Here is a 14,630-nt window from a genome sequence, read left to right on the forward strand (position 1 = left end):
CCCATTTCTGAATGCTAGATATTTCTTGTATGAAAGTAACTGCTGTTCTTGGCTAACTTTAACAAGGTTTGAGGTTTTTTGTTTGGCACAAATAGTGTCACTTTTTAGTTTTATAGCCATGATGCCCTTAGCTGTAACAATTGCATGGCTTAAGTATGAGCAAGTATAGGTTAGACTGCCAAGATGTTTGTATTTTCATAACAGTCAGCTCATATTTTAAAAATGATCTGTGTGTTGTCCTTTACTTAAATTATTTATTTGTGAATTCAACTAGTGGACATACTGCCAAATGTGCATATATTGCCGGAGTATATCAAAAGTAAATTCAGATGGTGGGGTAAGAGTTGTCTTCTGGGACTAAAGCCATTATTTTTACTTAAAAATGTTGCCCCTTTTCCATGCGACGTTGCATTGCTAAGGGATCATGTTACAATGCTTCTGGAATGAATCCACTTGCACTGCCTTAATTAAAGGTATCAAAGTAGGAATGAATAACCATGGCTGCATCTGTTACTGCTGATTTGCTTTTACTACCACAGTGAAGCACAGGCTGCTTAAGGCTCTCTGCAGATCCAAGGTGTTCTTGCTGATCTGCAAGACGTGGTAGAGCATCTGCAGGACCTTCCAAATATCAAACTGCATCATATTCAGGGGAATGACAGTTTAGCTGAGTGCAGCCTTAATAATAAAATCATGATGAATTGTATTTATAAAACCCATTGCCACCAAGGTCGTCTGCAAGGACTGCACCTTCTTCATGTGTAGAGCTAAAATATGGGGTAAAAAATGGAACAAAATTACAGTGTAGTTAGGGCAGGGAGTGTTCTGAGAGGGTCTGGCAAAGTCTGTGCCACTAAGTTCTAGTTTAGAGATTTTTAATATGACTATGTGCGAGAGATGGTCTACAGCAAGTATCTGAAGAAGACAGATTGCGTAGTCTAAGGGGAGGCAAAGCAAAATCTCAGCTTCAGGCTCAGTTTTGCAGGCCTTAATGTCTCTCAAGTGGAGATGCCATTCAGGCCAAAATTCAAGCAACAGGTTCGCAGATCTTTATGTAACCTTATAATAAAAACAAGAAATTTGTATTTTGTTGGATGCAGTGGTGGTTCCAGTGAGCTGATGATTGCAAACAGAGCTCAGGCATGAATGCTGCAGTCAGAAGTGGCTTCAGACAGCAATGCTGGCTGTGTGGGTGGCTCAGCTTGTGACCGTGTGGTGTAATGAGAATGGAATAATTCTCACCAGCTCCAAGGCAGATAAGCACAGCATCTTGCTGAAAGCCTTGGTGACTTGTGACATCCGAACTGAAGCTGGTCAGAGCAGGAAAACAGTGGATCAGAGTCAAAGTTTGCAGCATAGCCCTGAGCTCAAAATGTAAGATCAGTTGTAAAACAAGTAATAAGAGTGACAGAAGACGTTGGGATTTTTTTTTTTTTTAATTAAAACCTTGGAGTATAAATACATTGGTACTTTTAATATATACTCACTACTTCCAAAAAGATCTTGTACTCAGTATAAAAAAACAACCCCTTTCTTTTTTCCAAAATGTTTCTCCATCCTTGCATATTCTAATTTTATTTTAAGTGTTGTTAATTGCCGTCCAGAAGAGGAAAAAGCCAATGGCAGGAATAAGTTGCATGGAAACTCATTTATTGGAATATAACTTCAGATTAAAAAAATCTTTCTGTTGTAATTGAAAATGGAACTTGAAGATCTATACATAGTAAAATAATATACATTCTTCTTCCTCCTCACAGTATGCTGGCTTCTGATCTGCATGTTTGCCATTTTTCGTATTTGTTTCTATAGTTTTTATTCTAGCTGGATAGAGAAAATACCTTTTCACATTTTTAGTTTAAGTAAAAAGGGGGAAATTTTAACAAGTTGTTCTATGATAGTAAAAAGAAAGTTTAAAACCTAGATGCAATATTATCTCAATAATTCTGCAAGTTTTTTCTGTGTTAAAATGTTTCCTATGCAACATTAAGATTTTTTGTTTTCTTTCAGATACTGATGAATACAGACCACCCGTTTGGAAATCTTACTGTAAGTATCTCAGCGTTTTAGGGGTTCTTCCAAGTCGGAGCTGGAAAAGTCACTTGGCTGCTTTAAAATACTCATTTCTCTTTTCACGAGAATGTGAGTTTAAGAAGCTCAAAGGGGTTCACTTCTGTTTAGAGACAGATGCAGTTGAACTACCTCTAAGGACAAGTGAACATAGATTATTTAGCAGAGTAGATTCTTTGCCTGTTATTGGCGTGAATTGTCCCAATCCTGCTTGGTCTTGCTTGTAGTGGTTTGTCTGCCTAGACCAGGGCTTACATAAACTTCATTTATGCCTTAAAGTTGGTATCCTTCAAACTTCTAGAGCTCCTATGATCTAGTGCCTTGCATCACTAGAGCTGAGCTTGAGCTGGTTAAGAAAACTCAAAATAAATTGTTTTCTTCAGGAATTTGCTGATGTAGTAAAATGGGAGCATTTGTTTGGCCTGGTGTGACAAATCACAAGCAGGGTTTTTGAGGCCCTTACTAGAAGGGGCTGATTTGTTACCAGCCTGCCCAGTGCTCTGGAGTTGTGTGTGTGTGTGCCCTAGCCCAGGGGGAGCTGGCCTTGCAGGCTGCCCTAGTCAGGTGTGCAGGGCTGCAGTCCAGCTGTCTTGCCCTGAGATCAGAGTGTCACTCTTGGGAACTTCACAACTTGCTGTTTTCATTTCAAAAAAACCAAACCCAAACCCAGCCCACGAAAAAGCAAACAACTGTTTTTAAATGCAAAACAATTCCATGTAAAGGGCTGACCTCTTATTTGGCTGTGCAAATGGAGGTTTAGGGATAGGGAAGAGAACAAGAGAAAAATGTGAAAGAGCATCGTAGCTTCCCACAGTGGCTCACCTATAGATTCTAGTTCTTTGTAGATAGAAAAGCCAAGATATGAGACATTTTGAGACTACAGGAAACACAGTAAGAAAGAAGAGTGAAAAGCAGATTTTGAAAACAGAATGTTTATGAGTATAACACACTTAACGGTTTAGGGATGTCAGACTTATATTTGCATTACTTTGTATATATTCAGCTTGGTGTCTTCAGCCTGGATAAAGGGATTTGCTCAAGCAACATTTCACATTGTGAAAATGTTTGCTCTCTAAAGGTTGAGGAGATTTAGCACTTGAGAAAATGTAGTTACTTTAAAAGGTTTCCATCCTCCTCTGGGAGACTTTTTAATCAGAGGTGTGGAATTAAAGGCTAAGTGGGAACCATGGTTAGAAAGAGAGCAAGTGTAAGAGGGCAGATTTGATTATTTTTTTCAGCTCTGTACCTTGTGTGAACTCAGGGAACACTGCTTCCTTGTTCAGTTTATTCTATGCCATAATCTGTAACAGGGAGGTTGAAGCTCTCTAATATCAGATCTTTATTGGAAGCTTGCTGAAAGCTTGGGCACGTGTAGACAACATGGTTTGCATGTATGGTTTGTGTGCACCCACTCTCCTCCAACATCATGGTTTGCCTGCCATGGTGAACCTTCCCATGGTTGAGAAGTAAGCTCTGAATCCTAAGGTTGATTAGATTTCTGTCTCATGACAGACAAAGAGGAATGTGTTGTTTGACATCCCTGGCAATAATTACAGCAAGGAAACTGATGCTGAACAGTTTGAATTGCGTATGTCAGTTAGAGGAGGAGGGGATAGGAATCCTGTTTTGTAACTTATCTAGTCAGCCTGCTGTGCTTCTTACTGGAAGAGAAGAAAGGTGTTGCCACTGGTGAAAAATAATTTCCTTTCAGAAAATCTTTTCAGCCTGGCTTGAAGTAAGGAGGGAAATAGTTCTCAGTTTTCAGCCAGTTTCTGTGGAGCATGCTGATTGTGGGTCTCCACTGCTCTTTTGTGAAATTCAGAAAAATATTAACTTGCTCTTTCATTTTATTCTTTTTCCTTTGAACTTGACTCTGAAGTTCTCAGAATTAGATATGGACAAGGTCCAGTGCCAATAAATACAGCTTTTCCAATAGAAGCTAGGGAATCTATGTGCTGGCAATATAAATGGTCATGCTATGCCTAAAATGATAATTGCACTTTTATATACCAGTGTGCTGTTCTTCATCACATGCAAAAATCATTTTTGTATTGCCAGCCCAGCATGGAAATAGTAGCAACAGGAAAAACCATTAGGCTTTTTTATTTGGAAAAAAGGGAATGTTTTTTTCCAGTTTATCTTATGATTCAATGATCATTGGGCATCTTGCCATTTTCTCCATTCCCATGTAGGTTGACACATAAATACAGCATTTGCCAGTGGAAAAGACTTGGGATCAAATGAGAATCGTAATGAAGTTAAATTGTATTGGTTAAATTAATGTATGGTCTTATTATCTAAAGAAGGTGAGAACACAGTGTAGACCTTGGTATTCCTACTAATGATAGAAACATAATTTAATTTTAAGAGATTACAATTTCAAATGCCCATTTGCCATTTGAAGTACAGTAGTGTACTTAGTGTTGACAGCCTCATTTTGAAGGTGACTTGCCAAACCAGATTTATTTGGCATAAAGTTGAAAGTCATTCCCTTGGTGTTATACTAGAAAGTCTGCACATACTAGTAGCATTAAATTTATAGTGGGGTGCAAAGATCTGTTCTGGCTTGATGAAGCTTATTTTAAAAATAGAGAAAAAGGAGGAAGGAAGATATAAATGTAAGTAAATGTATGTCATAATTTGGGCCTTATCTGTTTTACTCTACTACTCAACTCTTTAGATCTGCAAATGCAAAGGCCATTTTTCTCTTTCTTCAGGAACGTCCTCACTGAGCAGTGGCAAAGGCAGAGGGTTTGATAGTGCACAGTTCTGAGTGATTCTTGTAAAGTCTTGACATATTGCAGGTGACTGGGTGTGTGCCCAGCATAGTAGAATTGGGCTCCATCTGCTTACTGAAGACAGTCTGACAGCAGCCTGATTTGACATATAATGAGCTTTAGTTTGTGTTTATTATGATTCTTTTTCTGATCTGTTTGTTGGAAACTTGTCTGATCTCACCTAGTTATTCCATATTACTTGATCAATTCATTGTAAAGAAAATCAATATCCCGTTTTGGTTTGCAACATTCTTTTTTTCTGACTGCTTGTTAGTAAATTCTATATCCTTGGTAACCTTGAGTTAAACTTTGCAGAAAGTCTCCTTTATTTAAGCTGCAATGTTTAATGTTAAGATGCCTGACTTACATGATGATTCTGTATTAATTAGAATTTAACTTCTCCCTCCTCCCAGTGTATCAGTTGCAACAGGAAGCTCCCCATCCTAGAAGAATAACCTGCACTTGTGAGGTAGGTACCACACTGTTCAGTTTTATGTAGTCCGGTTATTCCATGTCTGTACTTAATTGTGTCCAGCCCAAAGAGTGGTTCCTTGGGAGCACTGGTACTCGGAAATCCATTTGTTCTACAGATGGAATTTAAAGTATTTTGATGTGTATCATCATTTACTGAGAATCATTTATTACTTTTTGATTCTTAGATACATGGAAACATACCTTTTCTCTTCCTTTTCTCATCAGAAATTCACAGAAGTAAGAGCAGAGCTGTACAGTGGAACTATGCACTTGTTCATACAGACATCACTGCTAGATATGTAAAATAAATCAGCAGAGGGAAGACTAAAGCCTCCCCTGGTGCTGTTGTTTGAGTCATAGTACTTAAGACTCATTAATAGCAGGAACTAAGCTATGCAAAGCCACAGATGTTATGGACTGAAGTGGTAGCAATGGGATCCCATTGGCAGGCAGTGATACAGAAGCACCAGCTCATGGGATCAGCTGTTGAGGTAGATCCAACATTGCTGCTGTGCCCTGAGCTGCCATTCAGCAGAGCAGCACCTCTCCAGGGCTGTGGTGCTCCAGGGTTTACCTGACACCAAGCATTGGTGCCAGCAATGCTTAGTCATAACTACATCCATCTTGCACCTTCACTGAAGAACCTGGGAAACATTAATTTCAATTTCAAAAATGCTGAAATGTTGGGCAGTATTATAAAACACAGCTCTTACTGAATAACTGGAAGTTATTACATTGCTCCAATAAAACTCGAGCATTTTTATCATGTGCCAAAAGAAAGAAAATTAATCTTTGAGATATGCTAGTTGCTTCGACATAGCATTAAATACAGAAGGATGTAGCACTCTCCAGAAGGTACATTAATGGCTTATAATTTAGATCACAAGGAGGATGATTTGACAGAATTAAACAGGTAGTTCTCTGTCACTTTTTCAAAAGTCCAACTATGATTCTATGAAATAGTCTGTCAATTTTCAAAATAAAATTTAGAGATTTAACAGAAGTGAAGTACTGCATTTAATGGAAGCACTTGTTTTCCTCTGTTAATTTGATATTTCTAAAAAGGTATAGTTGTAATTTACTGCACTTAAGCCAGATATAGCTATAGGAAAGAACAATACATGAATTTTACAAGAATTATAGCAAAAAGGTTTCTTTTGACAAGGATTTCTACTGTTATTGAGCATCCAAGCAGAGGTATTCCAGTTTAAATTGTTGTGCAGGTATCTTAGGTACATCAAATGAGGTTGGATGGAGATTTGAAGGAAAGATAGTTACAGAAGATCCAAGCTGTAAAAAAATTGAAATTTGTCCAGTCTTTTATTCCCATTGAAACATTGTTAAGAAGGTTCTGTTCTATTTTGAGTATTCTCTTTGGTACATTTTTTCTTTACATTAATATACAATGTATCTGAAGTCTTGTAAAAGCTTAGTGTTACAATACAGGCTAACGATTCAGAGTGCTCACCTGGATAGGATAAACTGTTTTATTCCCTGCCTCCAATGGATTGTACTTATTGTTGTAAAGTGCTGTTGGGTAATTGCTTTTTCCTTCCTCACCTCAGAAGTATTTCTAAAAAAGGTGGAAGTGGTGTGTGTGGTTATGTGTACAGAGGCGTATTGTAAAACCTTGAAGAGATTTTTGGTGGCCCTCTAACACTGTTCCTTGAGGTGCTGACATTATGCCTGTACAGTCACTGGAGCCTTTTATTTTCTGAGCCTTATCTCTGAGTCCTGCTGTTGTGTACTCCCATAGTGACAGACTTACAGTGTAATGCTCATGGAGTTGCCTGACTTGTGGTGGTGGGTGAAAATTTTTGTTTCTTCAGTTAGATGCTTTGAGGATCTCATATGTGAATGTTTTAATTCCCACAGAATTAGAACCTTCATTTCTTCTGTATATATTTTGATTTCTTTAAAAGAAAAAAACAAAACAAAACAAAGAAATTAAAAGAACCCACAAACCAAGTCATAATTGAAAGTACCAGCACAGTTAAGGAAATCATACAATGCTTAACATGACAATTGTCATAATTTTGTAATTATTTGACTGCACACAGTATATGTACTCTGTAGTCAGGGAGAAATTGTAAACTGATAAAGGATTCTGGCATATTCAGTAATATATGTTGGCATTATATCCCAAGCTAGTTTGGCTGCAGAGAAGGGCTTGGCGGTCTTTTGTGCTAGGTGGTAAGAACTCACAAGCAAATTTCATACTAAGCTCTTCTTCATAGTATTTCTTAGAATACTATGAATCTAGTCAAATAAGCAGAGGGATAAATGCGTATTCAGTATCTGAAAATTAAAAATTTTTCCTGCCTTTGTGGTGATGGAAATTTTTCAGCTATTGATCAGATACAGATTGTCCCCTTTTTAGAATAGAACAAGAAACTTGCCTGCCAAATATAAAAGCATCTGTGTAAATCTTCTTCAAATATAAATCACACTGACTACTACAACTTTATCATCCTCATTTTCACTGAATTTAAATTCTGTTAATTGGAAAATTTTATTAGCTCTAGTAGAGATAGCAATTTAAAAAGTTGGACTGGTTTACAAAGAAAAATTTGCTATGAGTGAGTGGTGGCCTCTAGCCTGTTACAGTCAATGGGGGATTTGCAAGAGTATCACAATCAAAACACAGCTAAGTCCTGTCACCAGTGGAGAAAGCAGTGAATCACATTAGTGTCTGTAATGTCATATTTCTATGAATTTATTCTAAAACAAGATTATGACATTTGACAAACTTTAAGTAAGTGTAAAACTATCCCTGTGTCTGAGTGAAACAAAAATTGAGACATTTTGTGTTTTAAAATAGCTTCTTGAGCTCTGCAGAGTAAACCTGTGTCTGCACCATGAACATTGTTGTAGAAACTGAGAAATAAAAGCTGCAGATTTAGGAACCAGTGAGAATAGAAGTAAACACAAAACCATGAAAGAATCTGTCAGGTATTTAGCTGCAGAACAAAGCACCTTAAACATACATTTTATCATTGAAGAATTAGTTTATTTACCAAAAAAAGTTATTGAAAGCTTACTTTTAACTAATAAAGGTAAAACTGACAAGTACATTATCAGTATACATTTTCCTACTTCTGCATTAATTCTTTATAATGCAGATAACAGTTTTTCATTATAAGTGTTGAACAATTTATGCAGCTGAGCTGATTTGAAGTGAAAATAGATTCAGCGAGTAGTAACTTGTTAACCTTTCTCTCTGGTCTCAGCCTCTCCTGCTTGTGTTGAGCTTTGTGATCTATTCTTTCTCAGCTGGGTTTCTATTAGCAGCCATGCATGAGTCAGTGGGGAGCAGAATCTTTTCCTAAGTGGTTGAATTATTCAGCTGTATAAACAAATTCATAAATATTAGGAAGAGAATTTTGATCCTGAAAACATCAAGGAGGTCAGTGGGAATGAGCAATGTGTAATTTGATGAGGTATTAGCACATAAATTGCTCTTCTTGCCTTATTGTAATCCACTTGTTGACAAAAGCAGGAGTGATGATTAGGGGAAAAAGAACTTGTTAAAGAATAATTGGAAATCACACTATAAAAAAACCCTCAACCCTTTACTTCATGTGCAAAGGCACACATTGTACAAATGCTGATACTGAGAGATGTATTCAACAGTATGACCTACTTAACTTGAAATGGTTCTCAAATACAAAGAATTCAAGTTTCTGCTCTGCTACACCAGTTTCATATCAGAGTAACACACAGATCAGTGGAGAGATGCTGAACTAAAAAGAGCATGCATTCATTTGGGATTTTTTATTGTGAAGGTGCAGCAGAGCCAAGTCTTTTAATACTCCATCAAGTTAAAATTGATGATTCCATAACATTCTAAGTTATTTGACTTCTGCATGAGGCTTGCATGCAAATTATAATGTTGTTTGTCCAATTAATATTGTATTTCCTCCATGAAATTCATATTTGTTACGCATATAATTTTATATACACGTGTGCATGCATAGGCATATTTAGGGCAGCCTTGACTGATATATGAAAGCATTCCATGAACAATTAAAAGTGACTATATGAAAAAAATACATAGTATGGAGATAATTAAAATCACTGGCTTCTTCTTTCAGTTTAGAAGGCTTCAGCCTAATTCAGTGCTAATAGTTAACAAGCCTGTCAAACAGCATCTCTGTTGTAGTATTGTGAAAATGGTCAAGAAAGATAGACTGGATGGGCATATATAATACACATCCTTGTTAGAGCTGTTCGTAAAGGTGGCTTTATCTGCATGATATTTGACCAGGATGACTTTCCAAATTTCATGATAGCTAAGCTCTTTTCCAAAGGAATGTCTACTATAAGGTGCTTTCCAAATCTGTCTGATTAGTCTCTTCATAAATTTGGTTTCAATGCCTTCACACCTCAGTTTGAAAAAATTATAAATTAAGCAATGCTAGATATCTTGTTATCTTTGTGTTCCTTAAACATAGGGAGGAGATCTTAATTTTTTCCCATGGCCTCTGCATTAGTGGTATACAGATAAACACGTTGAAAATAAATATCTCATGCCTTTTTTTTGCTTTTCTTTTGCTTTTCTTTTTTTTTTCCAAGTTAAAAGCAATTTTTAAAACCTTGCCAAGCAAACAGGAGTAGGAAAATTTTCCCATAAGTAAAAATCCTGAGAAGTCAAAAGGCAACATTCGGATGATCTTTGCCAGATACAAAGAAAAAGAAGCAGCTATGGCTGCCCTCACACTCAGAAATTATTTGGTCCAAAAATACTGCCAAATCAGGAAAAAATTCCGCAGAGGATAATTACACTGTCATTTCAGCTATCAGCTTTAGCTAATAGGACAGATTTCTTGCTATCATCTTATTTTAAAATATATTTCTTTTCTTAGGTGGTTTTAGTTCCAGTCCAGATGTTTTGGTTTTGTCTCCTTAACTTATGGGTGGTAGACTGTGAAAGTTAGACTAATGGAGCTTCTGAACTGAACTGCTTTGGCTTTTAGTGCTCATGTGCAAAGGAAGGCTATGTGGGTGCCTGTCATTGTCATTTGTAGAAATAATTTTGTAGTATACAATCTGCCATGAACTTTTTGGTGTCCAAGGAAACATAAAAGACTAAGAAAGCTGCACGTTGCTTCTGGTTCCAGTGCAGTTAAGGATAAGAATAAACACAGTGTCTAAGTTGCAAGGGGTACAGTTGGTGTAACAACACCTATCAGAAGTTTTATAGAAAGCTTGAGAACAGTGTTTACTGACTTACATGGTAAATTCGCTTACAGGGAGTCTGTGTGGTTTTCTCAGTGCACACAAACTGCACTGTGAATGTAGCCCAGTCATTCTGAGTGAATTAGAAGGCTCCTGCTGAGATCTGATGGAATTTTCTTAAAGTCTTAATGTACGTCAATATAGATGTCAAACCCCTCTAATATTATCATAAATGTAAAAAGTGATTAAAAAAAAACCCAAAACACAAACAAACAGACAATAAAACTCTGTGAATTGTGGTTCCAGCTGCACTGAGTCTTATGTAAGCAAAAAGTGTTGCACATCAACATTTATACTGAAGTTATTGCAAGTTGGTAAAACTGATCAGTAGAGATAGTGTTAACAGAAGTGGTTATTTTCCTTTCCAACTCACCATCCACCAAAATGAGCTGCAAGCCTAGCTACAAATGTCTGGACTCCTGTGGAGGTTTTTTCAGGTGTTTTGTTCCAGTCATCTGCCTGTTCACATTTTTAAATGTTTGCAGAGTATATTATAAATTTTCTTAGGATTTGCAAGTACTTTGAAGATGCCCTGTCAAGTTACTAAGCCATTTCTGAAAAGGAACGCTTTTGCTCATATAAATTTTCCTGTTCTGTCTTATAAATTCACTGAGATAAATATAAAATCTCACTAGACAGACAACAAAATCTTATTCATGACAGGATTCTTCTTTTAACAACTGCCCTAAACTAGTGTCTTGGCTTAAGGGTTTTAGTTAAGAATCGTTTCAAGTTTCTATAACAACAACAACAATAAAATGCTTTCATTTTTTCTCTGTTTATGTTGCTATCTTCTTATTGAAGAAATAGCCTACTTTTAACAAAAAATATCTTTCTTCTTTTTTGAAATGATCCAGTCTCTTCAGGCCCTTTGAAAACAGCTGTCACGCCAGTCAACTCTTGTTTGCTGTTTTAAAGGAAAAGGAAATATTTCAGAACATGATAAATCTTTCCAGTAATGGAACATTTTTTCCAAATTCTTTCATTCTTTCCAATGAAAGAATCATTGCAATAGCTTTTTATTTGCTGGGAACGTCGAAGAATTGTTATTGGACTGTACATCAGGATGTATGTTGTTGTTTGTTGTTTTGGATATCTGAAATCTTTATACTCCACTGAAAATAATGGAGAGAAATGCTAATATTAATAGGCTTTTTGTTGAAAAGATGGAAAAAAGAAACTGAAGTGGCATTCTGTGTTTCAGCATAGCTGGATTGTTTTATACTTTTGTAGTTCAGGTTGTATAACTGCTGCCTTTTACTCCGCAATGAGTTTCCCCCTTTAAATTTAGCAAGAAAGAACAACCTGGTGGATTAGATTACTAACTGATTTCCATGAGATCTGCTGTTCCTCACTTGGCTCTAAACTTCCTAGACAAATGAAGATGCATTACTTCATCTAAAACAATTATCAGACAACTTGTACCCTGACACCCCTGCATCTTGTGCATTTACTAAGGTCTCTGGAGCACAGACAAGGTGGACTTACACTACACAACACATGCACACCTGCTTTTGAAGTCTTTTAGGTGATACTGCAGATCACACAGTTTAATGAAATCAAGAAGTACAAGACTTGGGCACTTGGTGATTCACTCAACCATTTGCCTTCTCTCTGAGAGGCTTTTTATGTAGTCATGGCTTTATTTCAGCAGGGGCACCAACAGCTCTGTAATGGAAGGTAACCAGTAAATTTAAGAGTTTTATAGATGTTTCACTGTATTAGTGCACTTAACAATATGGTGCACTCGCATGCATGAAATGCAAAGTCATTTCCCTTTTCTGGTACTTAGTAAAAGCAATATTTAATGCCATCAGTTTGTATATGCAAAGTCCTGAGGATGTCATGCTCCAAGTGGCTCATCCTTTCTCACTCCATTTTAAACCATTCACAAGTGCAATGTTTTCTGAAGGTCTCCTTTTGGTTTCCCTATGTTCTAATTGCAGGAGAAATTCTGTTGTAGATTATTTTTGGCTGCACTTTCACATTATATCCCTCTCTGATTTTAATACTATATTGTGGATAGTCCATTTACTGTATAGCTTCTCTTGTTATGAAACATTACAATTTCTGTTGTTTCTTTTAGGTAGAAAACAGACCCAAATATTATGGAAGAGAGTAAGTAACAAACGTCTCTGTAAGTGGTTTATCCTGGCATACTGGTTAATGATAATTACAGAAAAGGTGTCAGGTGTTCACTCTGTGCTCTTTGTTTCTTCTGCATGTTTTACAGCAGTGTGTCTCACCATCAGATCATTATTACAGTGCCATCACTTTAGTCTGCCTAAAATTACAGCTGCAATTTCTGATGGATATCACTGAGTGCTACTTTAAGTGAGAAAATCATACATACATTTCTGTACTTTCAAGGAATTGTCGTTTTCTCCCTCCCTCTCCAGTTGGCTTTGCAAAAAAGGTGTTTCTGTTCAGGAAAAGAAGATACCTGGATCGTAAATGCACTATATGTTCAGTCTGTATGTCTTCTGTTTCAGGTTGCTAGTGCAAATATGGTTAGATTTCATGTGGAGAGACAGAGCACATCTTATGTTTACTTACGTTTACTTTGGCAAAAGATGTATAGTGTTGCTGCATTATTATATCAGCAATTACTGAGATTATGGCAACTTGCTAAAATCTCAGGGATTGCGTAATATATCCTCAAATGCTTTAAAATGTTTGATTGCATGCCACTAGCACAAAACATGTGAAGCCGGCAGGAAAAAGCAGATTTATTTCTATATATTAAATTGATAGATGCAGATTTAAAAACAATATACTTGTTTCATAGATATTCATTCCTAGAATCTTTTCTAAACCATTTAAAGTAACTTCCAATACAGGCAGAAAGGGAAATTAATTTAAACTGTAGATGCCTGCAAATCAGTCATTTTTATGTTTGTTTCTTTTTTAATTACTACTGTTGATGCTTTTTAAAAGAAGACCAAAAGATGATTTAAAAGAGAAGAGGCATGTGTTTCAAAACCATTTTTGTTCCTTAGGTTCCATGGGATGATCTCAAGGGAGGAAGCTGACCAATTATTAAGTGTTGCAGAGGGAAGCTATCTCATTCGTGAAAGCCAAAGGCAACCTGGAACCTATACTTTGGCATTAAGGTCAGTAATTAATATTTCATTTTTAAGTTTATAAAATATTCAGAAGATTTTACTGTGTTGCTGACCTCAGAACATAAAATTCTTTGTGCTTGTTGTAATTTTTTTTAAAATCATTATACTTTTTTTTCTCTAGTTATAGATTTGGTATCTTTAACCTTCACTGCCCCTTTTTGAAGCACTAAAGTTCCTTATTGTTTGCACCATCAGGATAATCACAATTGTGATTTTGCTGGTGGGGCTTCATTTTGCCCTTCTCCCACTATTATACAGATGTGGCCCCATGCAGATGTTGGGAGAGCAGGTGATCCAGAAATAAAAGGCATCTTATGAGTTCCCCTGACTAGTCTGCCAATGTACTGGCTGGGTAGCTGCTGCTGAAGAACACTTCATTCTCTCTAGACTCTCCATGGGATGGCAACAAATCAGGAGGCCTTTTTTGTCTGAACACCTGTTAGCTAACAATGTTTGCACATCTGCTACTTCATTCTGCAAAGTTCTGGCAAGTGGGTCAGCTATAAATAAAAAAATCAAATGAAAAATAGTTTTAAGTTTTAAATAGCTTAATTACTTTTAAGATATTGGAGGTTATTTTGGCCTGTACACCTAAGTACTCAGATGGGAGATGGTGATTATTAGCAATGTTGTAAATCTAAGTAGGTCAGAAAAACATGGAAGAAGATGCAGTTACTGAAAGTTTTAAATGGGAAAAATAAAATTATAATTAAAAGAATAATGTCTTGAAATAATAGGTTGTGATCAATTAATTTTTCAGGAAAAAAAAGTATATATTTTCATAGGATATTTGTTTCTGTAGCAATAAGATTTCAAGGAGAATCATTATTGACATTTACACTGACTTCTATTAACAGTGTAAATTTGGTATTTCTTATTAAAATAATACTCAATTTCATCACCTTCTGCTCTTGCAATATTCTTTTAAAGCTAAAAAGAAATGAGTTGT

At 36.3% G+C, this 14,630-nt stretch overlaps 1 protein-coding gene across 1 annotated transcript in view; it reads left to right on the top strand.

Annotated features, from left to right (window-relative positions):
- CHN1 (chimerin 1) overlaps positions 1 to 14,630 on the top strand; it is a 94,419-nt gene that overhangs the window by 19,262 nt on the left and 60,527 nt on the right. The window contains exons 2-5 of the mRNA XM_083865762.1: positions 2,008 to 2,046; positions 5,258 to 5,313; positions 12,643 to 12,674; positions 13,556 to 13,669. Coding sequence (XP_083721888.1) covers positions 2,008 to 2,046; positions 5,258 to 5,313; positions 12,643 to 12,674; positions 13,556 to 13,669 — 241 coding nt within the window. The remainder of the gene's footprint in view (positions 1 to 2,007; positions 2,047 to 5,257; positions 5,314 to 12,642; positions 12,675 to 13,555; positions 13,670 to 14,630) is intronic.

The sequence above is a fragment of the Zosterops lateralis genome (genome assembly GCF_965231275.1).
Source record: "Zosterops lateralis genome assembly, chromosome: 7".
NCBI lineage: Eukaryota > Metazoa > Chordata > Aves > Passeriformes > Zosteropidae > Zosterops > Zosterops lateralis.